Genomic DNA, 18447 nt, shown 5'->3' on the forward strand with positions numbered 1-18447 from the left:
GGGTTTGAGCTCATTTTTAGATATGGGAGCAGCATGTGGTTTTAAGTTGCTTGCTTTCTCTGAAAATTGGGTGGGGAGGTGATAGGCTGCAAACTATCCAGTTCAAAACACTTAAAATGTAGCCAAAGTTACTTGATGTAAACTACTTACCGGATCACATGCAGTATTTTCCTGGTTTTTCTGCCTACTGATACAAAAGGGCACATCAAATCATTTAATGTGTTCTGGGGTATGAGACAGTTAGGAATATACCAGGGAGAAAATACCAGCTTTGCTTTAATAGTTTTTGTCAATAGTTTTTGCTAACAAACCAGTAGTTTCAATGTATAATCTGAAGTTAGTTTGAGTTGATTAAAAGTAGCATAATGTATGACTAATAATAAATGTTTCAGGAAACAAAATTACATTTCTTAGAAATATTTAAATATGCCCCATAGAAAGTCATAATCAGGTGAGTGCATGCTGGAGTAATAATGTTAATAATCTGTAATGACACTGAATTGATTTATTAACTTCATAAAGTCTGATTTTTCTGCTCTGGTTCATAATTGTGCAATTGGGGAAAAACAATTTGTTTAAGTAGGTCAGAGCATAAATGTGAATAGTTTTATAATCTAACTATATATTGTTATATAATTTTATTAAATGTTACAAATGATGGTGTCTTAGTAACCTAGAATATGTTCACACTTGTTCTTGGTTGCTTTTGACATTTAGAGCAAAAGTTTATCTGAAGGTACAGTCGTTACTGTGGATGCATCGAATAAGCACGTGTACTGCCTTGAAAGACTAAGCATGATTTTGATAAGAGGAGTTAAGTCTTCATGTTTGCATTCCAAAATTCAAAATCCATTTTCTCATAGCTTTTTACTGAGTTTTTGGAACATACTGAATGCTCCAGAGATTTTAATCAAAATGAGAGCTCCAGAATTTATGAAAGCAAATAGCAACCCTTTTAGGGAGAAAGGCCTCAACCCTCACTGGCTTGTAATGGGCATGAGGAATGCAATTACTTGAGTATTTATTTCCTCTCCCTCCTTTTCAAAAGCTGGTCACAAAGGGAGATAAGATTAAGTATGAAAAAGATGGATGGAGGACAGAAATGGAAAAGGAGGTGGAAGGGGGAGGGAGAAGGGAAACAAAGGATAAAAATACATGAAATACAGAAATGAGCACAATGGGCAGAATTAATTTTGAAGCTTTATGAATTTGGAGTCTGAGGGAGGCAGGAGTACACACTTAAACTGTCAGCTGCCAAATAAACAATTGTTATTTCAATTTGTATATACCAATGGTATTTGGCATTGACGATGTGTAAGTGCCCTGCTACTTCCCATAAGGAGCTGTGTACAGATGAGCTTCTGTGGCTTCTCCATCCCTGCCATTCTGATGCTGGGCTGCTGAGAAGGCTGGAATCTCATGGGCTGGAGGGCTCCCTGGTTTGGCAAGAGATAGGAGCTGGCAAGTCCTGCCTCACACCTTTTCATCACCTTTACCTTCAGCAGTATCAACAGTGCCCGTTACTGCTGTTGTGATTTTTTTGGTCATTTATTTCCCATTAAGTAATACCTTGTCACATCTCAAATTGTGTGAGGCTGGTAATGCTGATCAGAGAGATGTTATGTGGTTATGGCTCTGTTACAAAACAGTGTACAGTTCAGCAACTCCTGATGTAGTGCTTAATAAGAGCCAGAATCAACTAGGCTGAGTGCAGAGCCAGCCTATCTGCTTTCACACGTATGGCACTGTACTGCTCAGATAAGTGTGCTTGCCTGGAAGTAGCTGAGGGATGTCTGTCTTCAAGCTGCATTGCTCCCCCTTGACCTGTACTGAGACACTTGTATAGACAGAATATATATAAAACAATAAGCCTTTTAAAAAAGTAAACCTGATTATTTATTCTCTTTTGTGATTTTTGGTGTTGAAATAGACATATTTTTTTTTTTGTTGGTTGGTTGGTTTTGAGGAGCATGTTCGTATGTTTACCTTGCTCGTCAGGACTTGGATAGGATTAGCAGAAGTTTACAAGATAGAAGGCTAAACCGACTAGTCAGAGGTAAATATGGAAGAGCAGGGGATCATCGTGTGCATGATCACAGAAAGTACTGTGATAATGCCCTGGTGAGGAGCCTTGGCATCATAATTGGTGTGTTTTAAAGAGGATGTAACCCCTTGTCCTATTCTGGTAGTTCCTTTTTACATCATTAACTTTTATTATTTAAGACTAGCAGACTTGTTCTACTCAGCATTCAGAGGAAGATGAAAAAACTCATCTCTTTCCCAACTGTTCCTTCACTTCCACAGTCTTCTGGAGAAGCTATGAATTTTCCATTTTACTTCTTGGTTTTTTTCTTCCTCATGTCTACTTCTCAAATCATGTCCTCCCTCCCCTCTTTTGTGTGGGTGATGGCTTCATGCCACTGTTCTTCATCATTGCAAAGAGTATTTTAAATTTGAAATGACTAATGGTTTCCCTGTTGCATGTATGATTCTGACAAGAAATAGTAAACATTGAGGCTGTGTTAACACTGCTGTTGCTAAGATCAGTGGCCAAGGTGCTGGAATAACCTTGTGATACTGCATTGGCTAATGCTTGGGTCATACTTGGAAAGCTGTCTCCACAGCTGTATGGGCTAGAAATATTTTTAAGGTTTGTGGCTTTTTGTTTTGTTTTTAAATAAATTTAAATAAATTTAAGAAATAGAGCCATGCCTATACCCTTTCTGGCCTAACTGTATAGGATCTGTGTTGGACCCTCACTTAAACTTGATCTTAATGTCTTGGAAATACAAATGACATTAGTGGCTAAAGTACAGCCCTAGGGATTGATGTTCTGAAGATACTCAATTCTAGATGACTTAATTTAACTTAATAACTTAGCAGCTATCCAGATGTATAAACCTGGTATCTGCTGACTGAGGTATAAAACAGCTTGATGATCTTGAAGTCTGTGGTGGACAAGAACTGCAGTTGGAACATTGTTGAAGCATTGTAATTTGAAGCAGTATGAGCTGATTAACCGGTATGTCCTCTTGGTTAGTGTACGCACGCTCGGCTGTGTGTCTGTGCGGACACCATGATGAATCAGTCCCTCATACAAACTCAATTTATACTCAGTTGAGGTTGTCATTGTGGGAATTTGGGGAAGAAATATTCAATTTTAGAGGAAAATTCAAGTGTCTCACCCTAAAACAAGAGACATAGACTTAAAGATGCGTCAGTAACTCTAAGCAATGACGCGAGTATCTGGATGACCTGAGGAGTTTCCAGGTGCCCTGCTGACCTGTGGTGCTCTGACATTGCCACCCGTACTGCTCTGAGGAGTATCTCTGTGGAGGATGTTATGACTTTGAAGATGGTTTCTTGAAAGTGCAGTTATGTCATGCTGCAAGTCGTTATGTTCAGTATCAAACACACTTGTGAGCTGGCAACATTAAAAACTGTCTTGAGTGTAGAAGTGGGTAAAACAAGTTTTGTCCTGAGCCGTGGTTCTGTGCTTGTGTAGAACGTAACTTTTACTGTCAATTTTGTTTCTCTGAGGAACTGTAAATACTCAAATCTTTTTTAGCAATGCTAAATAAGCCTACATAACCAACTTGTGTGATTTCTGAGTAGTTCTGGATTTTGTTACATGTAAATATTTATTTTAGCAAAGTGAACAGCTAACTTGGGAACATATGTCATAGAAACTCAGTTTGTTTCATGCAGTTGATGGATTGTCTTGTAAGAGTTAGAGGGAGAAGGTGAAAAAGAATGACTTTGTAAATACAGAGTAATGTCGGACTGAGAATCCAATCTGGGCATACCTCAAAATTGCTGTCGTCCCCTTATAAATTGTTATTTTTACCTTCTCTTTTCTGGAATGCTGCCCGTATTCCCTCAGCTTGGCAAATTGAGTGTACAAGAACAGCAGCACTGGTCCTGCAGCTGAATGAACAGCCACATCATCTGGCTGTATTTGTGAATTTATGGCCATTTAAAAAATGAGTTGTAATATATTGAGTGCAATCTTAATGAAGGTGTTGTAGGTTTACTTTAGAAAATGACCTACCAGTAAGCAGTCCTCTTATTTTTAACCCTGATTATGCTGTTGTTTAAACTAGATTTTCTTAAAATAGTAGCTACTTTCTGACCTTCCTTAAGATTAGCTGCTTAGATAAGCAGAACTTGATAACAAATTCATACCTAGCCGCTCAGGTTTTGATTGTGAAGCTGATCTCTCTAGGGCATGTGATGATTTGAGGAAAACCACCAAATATACTGTCTGTTACATGGGTAAAGAAAGAAATCTTTAAATGTTGGTTTCTGAAATACAGTAGTTGGAAGAATTGCTCATTTAGTCCTGAGAATGACTGAAGGAATATGCTGTGCCCTCAGAAGTGTTTAATAACTTTTTCAGTAATTGTATAGTATTTTAAATTTAAAAACTGCAGATCTTTCTTCCAGCTTCTGAAGCCAGTAGATTGTGGTGATTGTCTTCAGATCATCATGTATTGCCAATAATGAACCTTCTTCATTGACTAAATGTGTTGAAAGAGCAATGCAATATAGACTGTTTTTTAAGAATCTCTTTCCCACAAGAAAGAAGAATGTTGTCACAGAATAAATTTCCTCCTGTCGTCTTTAGATGTGCTCCAGTCTTTATGAATTTTGTTAATTAAGTCATTACCCTAGTAAGTTGGGGGGGTTTTGTGTATATGTGTGTAATTGGACACAGGCAGGGTAATGGATTTCAGACACTTTACTCAGTAGCTAATTTTCTTCTGATTCTGGAAAAGTAGTCAAGCAAGTAGTGCTTTTTTTAACTCATGTCAAAATACATGTTAAGTGGAACTGTACTGGAAGAACTAGCTTTTTGTTTGTGTCTAGGCTAACTAGGCTGAAGGAGAAGCTGAAGTCTTTAAGGTGAGCTAATTGTAGAAAAAAAGTTATCTTTAACGTTTCCCCAAAAGGCTCTGTGTATGTTGGCTTTCAGAATAGGAAGAATGTCATCCGTGGGCTTCTCTACATTTTCATGTCAGAGCCCACTTTGAACTTGTAGATAAGTTGCTGAAGAAACTTGCTTCTGTTCCTGATTCAGAAAGTGCTTACGCACTCAAATGTTGAATAGCACCTTTAACCTTGCTGAAGCTACTCAGTCTTACAATCTTTGAAGCAATAAATAAATGTTTTCTGATGTTTAGAATATGGGTAATGTTTCATGTCTCTTTACTGACTTTTGTAATACTGCTACATAGAAGGAAACATACAGAAGTGTAAGATGAATGTGTGTTTTCTCAGATTTCCCCCGCACCCCTGTCCTGGAGGTTTGTAATGACAATTGTCTCTCCCACAATTTAACAGTTAGTTTAATGTATGAATTGTCCCTTTGTTCTCTTACATTGCATCATGCAAAATCAGAAAAGGAGTCTGCAGTAAACATCAGGAGGCCATTTGGTCTCTTCTCGTGTTAAAGGGCGGAATCAAATATATTTACAGTATTCCTGACAGTGGCCTGTTTTTGGAGGCCTTTGAGGATACCCTGATGATGGCAGCTGTGAGTCTGCCCAGGCTGTCAGTCTCACCATTCTTATTTCTTACCGTTAGGATTTTTTAAATGGAACATTTTACAGTTTGAGTTTCTTAGCATCTTCTGTTGCCAGATGTTCCCCTAAGTCTCTGGGTTAAGTAGCTGGCCAACAATTTCCTTCTCTTTCCCTTCTCATAAATGATAGTTGTTTTTTCTTTACACTCATTAATACTCATGTTGCGAATTGATTGTCTTCATTGTGCCTCTTTTTCTTGTGCTTTACTGTTTTTCTGACTTTCTTTTCAATAACTTGATATATTTCCAATTTCTCCAAGTGGATCTGTTACTGTGTTGGTCTTTTTTGCACTTGTGCTCATTTCCTTTGAGGAAATTTCCTTTGCCGTGAGGAGCTACTGACTTTTTCTTCCTTTTCTTGCTTCTCCTGTCTTCCAGAAAATTTTATGTATTACTTGTCTACATTTATCAAATTCTGTCTTTATGAATTGGGATGTGGGTGTCTGCCATTCTCTCTTATTCCCCTTGAGAGGTTCCTGAACTCTTGTCTTGACTTTTTTGTGTCTTACCAGATTTTTTCCAGAATATATCTGGTAAGCTAAAATGTCCTCGCACCATGTTGTGTGCTTGTATGGCCATTGCAAAAAGGCACTCACCAGATATTTTTTTGCTGTTTTTGACCAGCTCCGTAATATCATCCATCGAGTTTCCCCTTTCATCACGAACTAGATAACTTTCAACATTTCTGGCCCCCTCCCGTGCCTCGGAGCGTATGTAGAGATGCCCTTGATAAAGCTGTCAGTGTATACGTTCCCGCCTCTTTCATTACTAAGCTGTATTCTCTTACATTGAGTAATGTGAATTAGCTCACTGGATTGTGACATCTGGAAATGCCTGGAGTATAACAAAGTTCAGAGTGCATCAGTTAGCAGGGAGGCTGCTTTCCTGAGATTCTGAATAAGGCTGGCACTGCTTGTGCGAGGGATCGCGGCGTACTGTTCTAACGATAAACTTTAATTTCTCCAGATGCTTCTGGTTTGAAAGAGTGTTTTGGGAGGGTTTAGCATTATTTGAAGGTGTAGCATGATCCCAAATAAGATAGAGTAAGCTTTATGTTTAAAAAAAAAAGTTAAAATTTCTAGAATTTAGGAAGAATAACTTGTTTTCCTTTTTGTTTTACAAAAGTGAACACTGCCGTTGCAACTTTGGTTGTTTAGAGTACTTTCTGGGCATGTTGTAGCTTGGAAATCCTCAGAGCTGAAGTGGAAGCACCCTGTTCTTACAAAGGGATGAGTGTGCTGACTTTTCAGTGTCTGATCCTACAGCCCTGGTGTCAAGTAACATTAGGGCTATAGAGACTTTCTTCCCTTCTCTGGTTATAAAAGATGGTAGGTTAAATAACTCCAAAATCTCTGTCTAAATATAATTTTACCTCCCAGTTCATCAAGTTTAATCCTTTTCACTTCAAAGCCCTACAGTTTTTTTTTTTTATTACTTGGAAGTCTTCAAGTGAAACAAAAAAAATTATCTTTTTATAAAAGTAGCCAAATATTCTTGATCAGTTACCCTCCCTTTCCCCTGTTCTTCCCATTTTCCTCCCCTTTCTTCTTGTTACGGATAGGAAGGAAGAGAAGCTTTTCATGCTGCTTCTGATGGTACCAGAAAAAGACCAATGTATTCACACTTATTGCCTTCTCCCCCACACCCCAACTTAAAGAATCCCTTTGCTTTTTTATTAAGTGTATTCACAAATAAAAGGCAGCTTGTATCCAGTGCTGCTTTATATTAAAAGAGGATATTTTTAACAGTGCTTTCTACATGATGTCAGTGTATGTTATTGGCATGCTGACTCTTACTGTGATAGCTGACTGATGACTAAAATAACTTACACACTTTTGCTTTCAGTCTAAATATTTTCAGTAGCATATAGTAAGCAGCTCAGTAATTGGTTTAGGTGATTTTGATTATAAAACATTAATAAGAAATATGCTTAGGGCACTGGTAAGCACTGTAAGAGACTTATATAAGAGACTTATAATAAGTCTTATAGTATAAGAGACTATTTTGATACTTTCAATGTTTATATAGGTTTATACCTTGTGACCTTGATGTGAAGTGCGCCAATTCTTCAGAACCTGTAACAGATTAATGCTCAAGTACAGGGCTGTCCTAGTTTCCTCATTAATGAAAATAGTGTAGTAGTAGCTGAAGTGACACATGGGACAGAACTCTGATCGCATGACCCAGGCTCCTGTGCTTCAGCCACACATTTTCTGGCTAGCCTTTAAGGTCAGTGTTTAGGGTGTTGGATGCATGCATATATTCCAGTAGTCTGTCGAGGAGACAGACTATGTATGCCCCTTTTGATGACAGCAGTTGTATATAAGGAAGCAATATTAGTTTGAACTTTTACTGTGTTCCAAGTGTCTCTTTAATTCAGTTTTGCAACTGAAAGTAAGGAAAAACAATATATATCATCAGCTGGTTTTCATGGAGTAGTGCCTGACAACCTCTATAGCAAATAACTGAAGCAGTTGCCTGCTTTTTAGATTAGGGCTGGGCAAGATTTTTCAATAAATAGTAAATTAGGCAATGGCTGGATGGGAAGTTTATAGTCTTCAAGTAACTTGTTAATTTGCTGTGGCACCTGTAAATAGTTTTAGATGGAAATACTGTTTCAGTGTCTGGCTCACAAACAAACAAACAAAAATCACAAAATGATGACAGAAGAATGATTAAGATATTTACAGATGCTTCTAAGGGTCTGGATTTGGTCCATTCTGCTTCTGTGCAGTTTGAAACATCTTCCACCAGGTTTCAGCTACGGAGTATTCGGGATGCTCTGCATCACTCCTGTTGTTAACATGGTCAGCAAGGGTATGTCAGAGATTCCTGGCACCATGATGATTAGCTGGATAACCCACCAGGCAAGTACATTTCTAAGTCTCTTGGTTCTAGAGGGCTCACTCCCAAGCTCGGAGCTGTTTTGCTTTTTAATAAGATGCTTCACCGTAAATTAAGTAGGAGAACTACTTGAAGCTGATCGTTAGAGCCCTCCCAAAGAAGCGCAGCTTCGGTTTGGTGAATGTTTTGGTTTTTTGTTTTTAAAACAAAGAAGCAACAACAAAAAAACCCCCCACCTTTCATACTACATCGAGAGGGAGCCAGAGTCAGAAAGGTGAGCACATTCCACCCCAATGTGCTCTGCTACTCTTGTGGGATATATGGCTTCAAAACCTCTTTAGGCAAAAAGAGGAATCAGTTCTCCAGCATGCAATGCCTATCCTTGCTGTATGTCATTGGATAAAAGGGACTCCTAGCATCACTTTTGCTGCCTCTTCTGCTTCTTACTGAAGATTTTATCTTTTTTTTTTCTTCAAGTGCCTGGAGGTACAAATTTTCATTTTAGGTCTAACAATGTGTTGGTCAAAACATACACCCTTTTTATCCTAAGAAGAACAGATAACAGATTAAAATAAGGAATTTTTCAAGTTGAAAATGTACATCTTTACTTAGCTTTTCTTCACATTGGTATCTGTGGAGTTTGGCACTTAGCCTCGGATCTCGGATTTGCAGTTATGTTGGATGGCAAGTTTATTTGTGGGTTAATGGCATTAAAACATAAGAAAAGCATTACAGGCTTGGAGAAAATAGGCAAGCAGCCGAAACCAAGGATGGAAGCATTAAAGCAAGTGTGAGAGCTACGTCTATAATTCTGCCTACAGTTCTAGACACTGATGTTCAAGAAAGCGCATTTAAACTGGAAAAAGGTGTAGAGAAGAGCTGTGATGGACAGAATGGAAAGAGCCCCTTTGAGAGGAAACTTAATGAACACAACCTGTTTAGCTCAGCAAAGTGAAGTCTGAAGAGGCAAGCAAATTCTTTCTATAAATACTTTGGGGAATAATAACCAGGAAGGGAAGAGAACTATTTAAACTGAAGGACAATGTTGGCACAAGAATAGCTAGGCCCAAGCTGACTGGGAAAACATTTCAGCAGGAAATCAGAATGTTTCCAGAGGTTCTGAACTTCAGTGAGGTTTTGAGGCAACCTTCTAATTTTTCATTTTAGGGTTTTATCCCCATTACTTTTAGTAATTTTTAAGATGGAGAATGTGGATCATTTATGAACAGAATTATATAATAGAACTATTCCTTACAGTAGCAGAAGCCCTGAAGGTCCCTTTCAGCCTTATTTCTTGAATCTTAAGAGGTAGAATCCTTTTGGGTCACTGACTGCTCTGAACTTTTAGTCCATATTACACTTTGAAGACATCTGTGATGGTAATGAAGAAAAGTAATTCTGTTCAGGAGGCTTACATCTTCTGTGTAGACTATGCCACCTTTAGTGGCTACTGAGGAACAGGAAGGCAAGTGTTGGGGAATACAAAAGTTGAGAGGTTAGAGAAACATCTCTAGTCAGATTTGGTGATGTATAGCTGCCAGTGGTGGTTCATTTACCCAATGGATAGAGGTTTACATTGGTATGGTTATACTACTACTACCACTAGTACAAAAATATATGTATATAACCTTTACTTTTCCTGTCGATACTCATTGACAAGGAACTTCAAAGCATATGCAAATGTTTCAGTAATCTATTTGACATTCAGTGATGGTCTCTGGACATTTTCTTCTGTTGTCCATTTGAAGTAGCAGTAACGATGCATCCTAGAAGGAATTCGGTTTTGACAAGAAAGTAAATGCATAGATGTTTCCCTGAATAATAGTCCTCCACTAAGTGTATTAGAGCTAATAAATCTCATAATCCAAAGATAAAGGTCAAAAGAATAATCCTAAAGTCCAATTTGAATCTGATTCAGGCATGCTTGTGTGCAAGGGGAGAGAGTGTCTTCAGTGCCATTGCAATCTAATAATTTGGTTGATAACATTTAAGGGTGCCAGGATACCTTTCTTGAAAATGTTAGTAAAATGCCACTCGTTGATCTGAATGGAGAATAAATGTTAGGTAGTAGTCCTTTATGCTCTTCAGTTTTTATCCAACAACTTGGGGTGGGGGGGAGGCAAAAAGAAGTAAAAGGAAATCCAAATCCAAAAGATATGACTTCAGCTTCCTTTTCTATTCATCATCATTGAAAGAAGGGAACTTGTCCAGTTTAATCAAATAAGGAGGAAGTTGCTCTACCAGCAGGCGATAACAACAGGTTTTGGAAAGTTATGAGAGGACTGGATGCTGCTGCCTTGGTGCTGTAGAGACTGCGAGGCATACCCTTTTCTGCCAGCACATGATGAATATCTTGTGCCACACCAGACAAAGAAAATGGGATGGAAAGAGAAAAAGAATATGGGCTATTCCTTGAGAGTCCAAAACCACACACATACCTATACCCCAAGTACGGTTACATCCATCTCTTACACTGTGTAGCGATTCATGCAGTTGTGCAATGATGGATCTGCTCATATAATAAAGCTCTTAGCCTTAGTATATTTTAAGAATCTCAGCATAGCTAGAAAGGCAGGTTCTGTTTCACAAAATACAGAGGAACTTGCAGACTGTATTTTTACCGATTCCTCAGATGAGGAGTCAGACAAGACACAGATATCAAAGGTGGTCTTGCAGTGCAGCAGTTAACCTTACAGCGCACTGTTGTAAATCTGCTTGTTATTTGCAGCTGGTAGCAGTAACAGAAGAAGATTCTTATTTTTTGGTGCAGTCAACTTGACCTTTTGTGAACTTTTGACTGTACCTATGCTTCTGGATCTGCTCCCCTCCTTAAAGGCACACATCTGGTAATTATGGTTGGTTTGTAATCTCCTGCTTCTCAGATGCTAACCTGAGGAAGGTTACCTCATGTTAGACTTCTTGATCTCCATAGCAATGGACTATATACTAAGGACACTGTGTAGGAAACAGCTATAAAAAAACCTCAAGATGAATCCAGCATGATGGTTTGTACATGTGTGTAACAGTGAAGAGCAGTGCCTGATCAAATAGCGTTGGAGAGAATCAGTTGCGCATCCTTAAATGTGCTTGTGGTGCTCGCTGGGGCTCTGAATGTCAGCGATGCACCTTGCTCCTGTCGGCTTTCCTGCAGCGTGGCTGTAGTCTTCATATCAAGAATTAGATATATTTATGCCTGAATGGCCTATGCTTTTCCACAAAAATTTAACAACAGATTTACTTCAGGATTTAAGGGGGAGGTGCTCTGCAGTTGGGGGGCAGGGTGGGGTTGCTTGTTCTGCAGAAATGTGAACCTGTTTGTGATCAAGAATGCTCTGTGTCAAGTTGTTTAACTGAAATGACTTTTTTTAAGTCCTATTTTTTTAAAACCTAACAGTAGGGGAAAGTGCACTCTTGTTTGTGTAAACCACTTTGTCTCCTTTCTAGAAAAAGACTAAATTTATACGCTTTTCATCTCTATACATTCCTGTTCATCTCAGGACTAGAAATCTTTGTCAGAGTTCAGAGGACTGGGTATCCAGGAGCCATGTGCACTCCCTTCAGAAAGTCAAATTTGTGTAGTTTTCTGTTGCTTTCGTATTGCTGCAGTGCTCTAGAACTGCGAGGAAAACCTTGGTCCCAAAAAGCTGTATGGTTTGTCTCCTCCTTGTTAGCTTAGTGTATAGACTGGTACACAGTTGTTAGTTACAAAGAAGTACTTCTACTATCAATCACACCCATATAACTGAGACATGTTCAACTTGCTAGAGATTTTGCTCCACTCCTGGTCATTTTTGAGATTCTTAAATACTAACTTGAGATCCACGGAGAAAATATCCTTTCTCAAGCAGTTCTTTGGAGAATGTTCCTAACTCTTCTTGTCTTCCAAGGATTTCTGGTAGTTTCTTGCCAGCAGTGTTAAGGACCAAAGTATGTGTGTTCAGGTGGAGGGGTGGCTAGTGTGACGGGGGTATTTTTCCCCTCCCCTGTAAAGGGTTCCTTATGTACAGATGTCTAAGGCGAGGCTTTTTCCGTTCACAGGAGAAGTCTAATGAGTAACAGTGAGGGACACTGAGCATATCCTATCTGTTACCAGGCAGTTTCATTCTGTCCATTAACTATTCCAGTAGTCTTATTTTCTATTATATCATGTGAGCAATCTTTCTAGAACAGTCGAAAGAATTGCAAAGGACACTTCTAAATACTATGGCCTGCTCAGATACAGGTATTTTTTGAGATTTGGCCCCCCATTGCCTGAAATGGAAGGGCACTGTCGCTGAAATTTCACACTGACTGTCAATATTGCTTCTGTGATCATGTCTTTTTTTCTTCCCTAAAACAGCCCACTGTTTGTAACGTGGAAGATTGGTCGAGATAAACGATTACGTGGATGCATAGGTACTTTTTCCGCCATGAACCTGCATTCAGGACTCAGGGAGTACACACTTACTAGGTAAGATTTTGTTTTCTGTAGCCTTGACTTCGTATTTAAATAGTCTACTGAGGAGATGATAGGTGTGCTTTGGTTTGTTTTGGGTTTTTTGGCTGTGTCACTGTACTGATCAATGAAAACTTGTATCTCCTTTTGATGCTAAGTGTATTGCCTGGTTATTTGACTACCGGTGTCATGAGGCTATGGTTTCAGTTAAAAACCATAACTTGAGCCTTCTTTCTTTTTATTGGTCTGGAAAACTACTCTCCAGTAGCTTATTGTAACTGATTATTACAGTATTTTTTCCGGTGTTCAGACAAATTTTAACCTTAATAGTTAATGGCAGGGCAGAAGACCAGAAAGTCAGGTTTGGGGATTATCCTATTCACACTTCTAAAACAGCAGGTATTCTCACCTCTTCTCCATCAGGTGCTTCCAATCAGATGCAGTTAATTTAATGCTACAAATTTCCATTACATGTTACTCTTCAGATACATCCCAGCCCCTGAGTGGGAAGCTTCTGGATGAGGGAGGTAAGTGATGATAATCCTTCACTCCCTGGCAGCATAATCCTTCCATTTTTTTGATCTACACCTAAATTCATTCACCTTAATATTGTTCCATTTCCTTTGCATAGAGTGAAAACTAATAAGTTTATCATTAGAGCTAGTAGCAAGCTTTCTTCTTGTTTTTTCTAAGAGTTTTCTTAAGTTTATTTTCTAAAGAATCAATGGAATTTTGTTTCACTCAGTTACAATAGACTGTTTATAGTGCTTTAAAATAGCAACTACATTCTGGCATGTGTAGACCTGTAAAACTGTCATCACTTAAAATAATTGGTGCTTCCAGATCACTTAGATTTGAGGCTTTCCTCCATTAGAGGATCTTCGTCTTTGCTATTAATACTGGGATTGACAAGGCTTTTCAAGTAATATTAAAATGAGACATGTTCTTTCTTACACGTCTCCCTAGTTTGTTGCAAGCTGAAGTTCGTTTCATACTTCTCTGCTCAGCTTCAAGAAATCAACTGCTCGTCTCCTGGAGTGCTTACAAACTTCTGAAAGATCCAGTTATCTTTATTGTATTGGTTTTATTTATTATGTGGTCTGAAATGTTTCTGGTTGTGTCCTTTAAAAATGGTCATTGAGAAGAAGCTTATAATAAAATTCAAAGCAATTTATCTGTTAAAGGATAAAAGCATTAAAATCTTAACCATTAGTGAACCAGACTGGAGGACAAACAACTTGCCCCCTCGCACTGGAGAGTGTTTCATTTAAGTGTACATTTCACAGTGCCTGATCGAGAACAATGAGCTTGTACAGAAAATTACCCTGTAAGGGTAGGAAGAAGGTGATAGCCAAAAAAGTAGTCTTTGTTGCTCATAGATTTTTCCATTCTCACAAATCAAATAGGGCTGTACTCTTCATACCCTTAAAAATGCTTATAAGGTTCCTGTCACTGCATTTTAACTCTGAAAGCTGAAGGTAAAATATATGAAAAGTGATGCAAATTAAAGGGAACTGAAATATTTTCAGGGCAGTATTTAAACAATGGCCACATGCTGTGGAAGTTTATACTAGGCTATTCAGAGGATAGATCAATAATTTTCAAGATGAGAGAAACGAAACTATATACCAACCTACTTCTCAAAAATCTTTGAGATTATCAGTTGTTTTAAAATAACATATTACATTTAGTGGCCTATTGGATTTTGTTACCTTTTATAGGGAACCTTTTTCATGTCTATGGCACCAAAAATGTTTCCTGTTGTTTTTTTATCACAAACTTCAGATGTGACCACTGAAATGTAAAGTTCATATCTGAATGTATGAAAAAACTTGTTCCCTTCTATCAATCATTATTTTATAAAGGAAGAGAGGGTTACCTGTGATCAGTTTCCTTCGTGGCGTTGGCGTTAGTCTTTTCAACTACAGAGCTTCCAGAGGAGACCACTTGAGAAATAACAGAAGCACCTTTGAAACGGCTATGAACTTTCAGAGTTTGGAGCTCCACAGGTCTCCCTAGGAGGGATCAGAAACTAGGACATTATGGCTTGATCTAGCAGTATGTGGGCAATAGGCTCCTGCAGAAGATATGACAATTCCTGAAAGGGGTGGGGGGCATGGGGGTGGTGGAATTCTTCAGGGAAGGCAAAAATTAATCAACAAAGTAGGTAGAATGAGAATGGACTCTCCATTTTAGAAATTGGAAGAAATTTTCCATTTGAGGATACAGGCAGATATTCTTCTGACTGTATTTTACTTAGACACTGGGATGCACTTTTCTTCAGTTATTCTGAAGATACAATGTGGATAAACAGAACCAGGTTGTTTGTCTAGTTCATTCTTTTTTTCAGCACTTTCTGTGGAATTGTTGCCCAACTTTCAGTGAGTAAAATCGTACAGAAGAACAGCTGCTCTTAAAATGCCCTGATGTTTAGTGATCAAAATATCCTCAATTTCCTTCATGCATGATTTTACAAATATGCTGAGTAGTCCTTAATTCTAGTAGTGATCTCTAGTTGCGTATTGTATACAGTGTGTAGCGTGTACATCTCTGTCTGCATACAATAGTGTAGTTTCTTCAAAATAGCATAATGATAGCTCATCTAGGAATCTGAAGTAAAGAATTTCTCACCTGCACCCCTGCGCCCCCCCCCCCCCCAAAAAAAAACCCCACCTTTTTGCGGTCTATAAACAAAAATGGTGATAATGTGTGACCAAGTGAGTTTCTTTTCCCCATTTTGAGCTCTAGGTTGTTACGCTGATACTGCCAGTATGTTCTAAACAGGAAATATATATAGAATGATTCATCATTAATTGGATGCATCTGCCTAAATTGTGAGGAGGGATGAGAATACCCATAGTTAAAAATGCTAGTACTGTATTCCTAGTAAAATCTACGTGTTAGAATTCAGTTTTCTCTGCAGTTATATCGGTGAAACACAGGGGAAAGGAAGTGTATTATTAAAATCTTCTGCAGAACTTTATGAAAAGATAAATTCAGATATGATGATTTTAATATAATTTTACTAGGAGGTTAGTTGGGTAAAAATCCAACCTTGTCCAAAATGTTTTACAGTATTGAATATTGTATATTAGGACATAAGGAGTTTATCATGGGCAAAATAGTCCTTTAGACTGAATGTGTTAATTGAATATCCCATCTGAATGCGTAAAAATAAACCAATCCAGATTATGAAAAATACCTTGTGTTTTACAGCTCCTTCAAGAAAATACAGTGAACTTGGAAGCAGGTTACCACAGAATTTCATAACAGGTTGATAAATTACTTTTTCATGTATTCTGTTCAGCATTAAGACTTAGGTTTTGGCATTGAAGTTTTAAACGCCTGCTCTCTTAGACTTAAGATATTGAATGAAATGGTTTCATTTATTCATTTTAGTTTAGTTTTTCTACCCATTTCATATAATTTGAAGTCTTATTTTATGCTCGGTGGATATAACAAGTATTAGGTATATAAATGAAGTTTGAGCTGCGTTGGTTTATACTGTCAAGGCTGGAACATGTATCTGGGGAGGGCAATAGTAGAGAAGAAACAGATAAAGGGAGATATTATGTGACAGAGCCTTCTGTCATAGAAGAAAGCAATGAAAAAAATTGGAGGACTTAAAGCCTTAAGTGGATTAGCACAATGGCTGAAACCTGGATTTAAATTTTAAAATAATATGTAACCCAGCGTCCTTAAGTAGCATAGGCCTGTCTCCACTGACTGTATGATATAATCAGTCTTTTTGTTGTGTGTTCTACTTGCTACTCCACCTGAGAGAAATATGACTGCTGTCAGACTTTCAGCCTAGATGTGGTTGATCAAGAAAAGAAAACAAAGAGGGAAGCTTGAGATGAGAAGCACAAGATTGAAGGAAATGAAACCTGCAACCCAACTTTCTCATAACTGAATTCGGGTGTAGATTCCATGTGAGGATTTGGCTACCAGTTTTGTCAGCAATTTCAAGAGGCTTAGTCCTTGTTGCTGCCATATCTCCTGCCTGCTCTCTGAAAAACACTGACCCTTTCCTCCTGTTCCACACAGTAAAGTTAACCGTTCAACTGCAAGACCACAGTATGGCAAACTTATTTAAGAGGTAAAATTGAAAAATATTGAATGACTGATCACATTAATATTGATGTTGGCCTTATTTACTAAAGACTGGAGGCAGGTATTTGTGCGGACAGGGCAGCTTCCCTCTTGTGTTTAGCTGGGGTTGCTACTCTGTTTAATTCCTGTTTCTTTTTACTAATCATAGACTTGTTCAACCTTCCCTGTAATCAAGCCCCTACAACTCCGTGCTAGCTTCCTAAAGCCTTTACTAGCAGGCAGTGTTGCTATGGGTGTAGATAATCATTGCCATTGATCCAGGACAAAGCATACTCATGTATCAGACTGCAATTTTTGATTGGCAAAGTTGGGGGAATTACTTATGTTTTTGACACTTGTGACCTTCACTGTTCACAGACATCGTAGTCTGAATTAATTCCTGCAAATAGCATTTCGTTTCGGTTGGACTTGATGATGTTGAAGGTCTTTTCCAACCTTGACGATTCTGTGATTCATGCTTCTGTGTTGCCCACTGGTAACACTTTGCAGACTGTCTTATTTTGCAGCCTTGATTTATAGTAGACCACTACTGAAAGTCAGCTTTTTGTATTCTATTACTACTCTGCATCTGGTGGCCACCAGTGAAAACTGCCTGATAATTGTGAGATGAAGCTTACACTATGACTGTCAAAATTAAACTCTGCAGAGAGCAATGTAGACTCTTGACAGCCTGAAGTCACCAGTGTTACGCTATTCTTGTATGTTTAACATCGTCTTTAAAGCCAGGGAGCATCACATTGCTTCCTTTTCGTTTGTACGTTTCTATGAAAAGCAGGCACCTGCTGGTTGCCTCTGAGTTTTCAAGGTCATCTTATAGAGGCAGAGGGCACAGATTTTGAAGCCTTTGACACTGCTTCCCACAGCATTCTTCTGGAGAAACTGGCTGCTCATGGCTTGGACAGTTGTACTTTTCGCTCAGTAAAAAAAAATGGCTGGATGGCCGAGCCCAGAGAGTTGTGGTAAATGGGGTTAAATCTAGTTGGTGGCCAGTCACAAGTGGTGTTCCCCAGGGCCCAGTTCTGGGGCAAGTTGTGTTCAATATCTTTATCAACGACCTGGACGAGGGGATCGAGTGCACCCTCGGTAAGTTTGCAGATGACACCAAGTTGGGTGGGAGTGTTGATCTGCTTGAGGGCAAGAAGGCTCTGCAGAGGGATCTGGACAGGCTGGATCGATGGGCCAGGGTCAGCTGTATAAGGATCAACAAGGCTCAGTGCCGGGTCCTGCATTTGGGTCACAACAACCCCATGCAACGCTACAGGCTTGGGGAACAGTGGCTGGAGAGCTGCCCGGCAGAAAAGGACCTGGGGGTGTTGGTCAACCGCTGGCTGAGTATGAGCCAGCAGCGTGCCCAGGTGGCCAGGAAGGCCAACAGCATCCTGGCTTGTATCAGAAATAGTGTGGCCAGCAGGAGTAGTGACTGTCCCCCTGTACTCTGCACTGGTGAGGCTGCACCTCGAATGCTGTGTTC

At 38.9% G+C, this 18447-nt stretch overlaps 1 protein-coding gene across 1 annotated transcript in view; it reads left to right on the forward strand.

Moving 5' to 3' along the window:
- The window catches only part of AMMECR1 (AMMECR nuclear protein 1), a gene marked incomplete at its 3' end in the record, with an annotated part of 101343 nt that overhangs the window by 48852 nt on the left and 34044 nt on the right, over positions 1-18447 (forward strand). The window contains exon 3 of the mRNA XM_082004363.1: positions 12768-12878. Coding sequence (XP_081860489.1) covers positions 12768-12878 — 111 coding nt within the window. The remainder of the gene's footprint in view (positions 1-12767; positions 12879-18447) is intronic.

This window comes from Phaethon aethereus (genome assembly GCF_964289735.1).
Source record: "Phaethon aethereus genome assembly, chromosome: 10".
Classification (NCBI taxonomy): Eukaryota; Metazoa; Chordata; class Aves; order Phaethontiformes; family Phaethontidae; genus Phaethon; species Phaethon aethereus.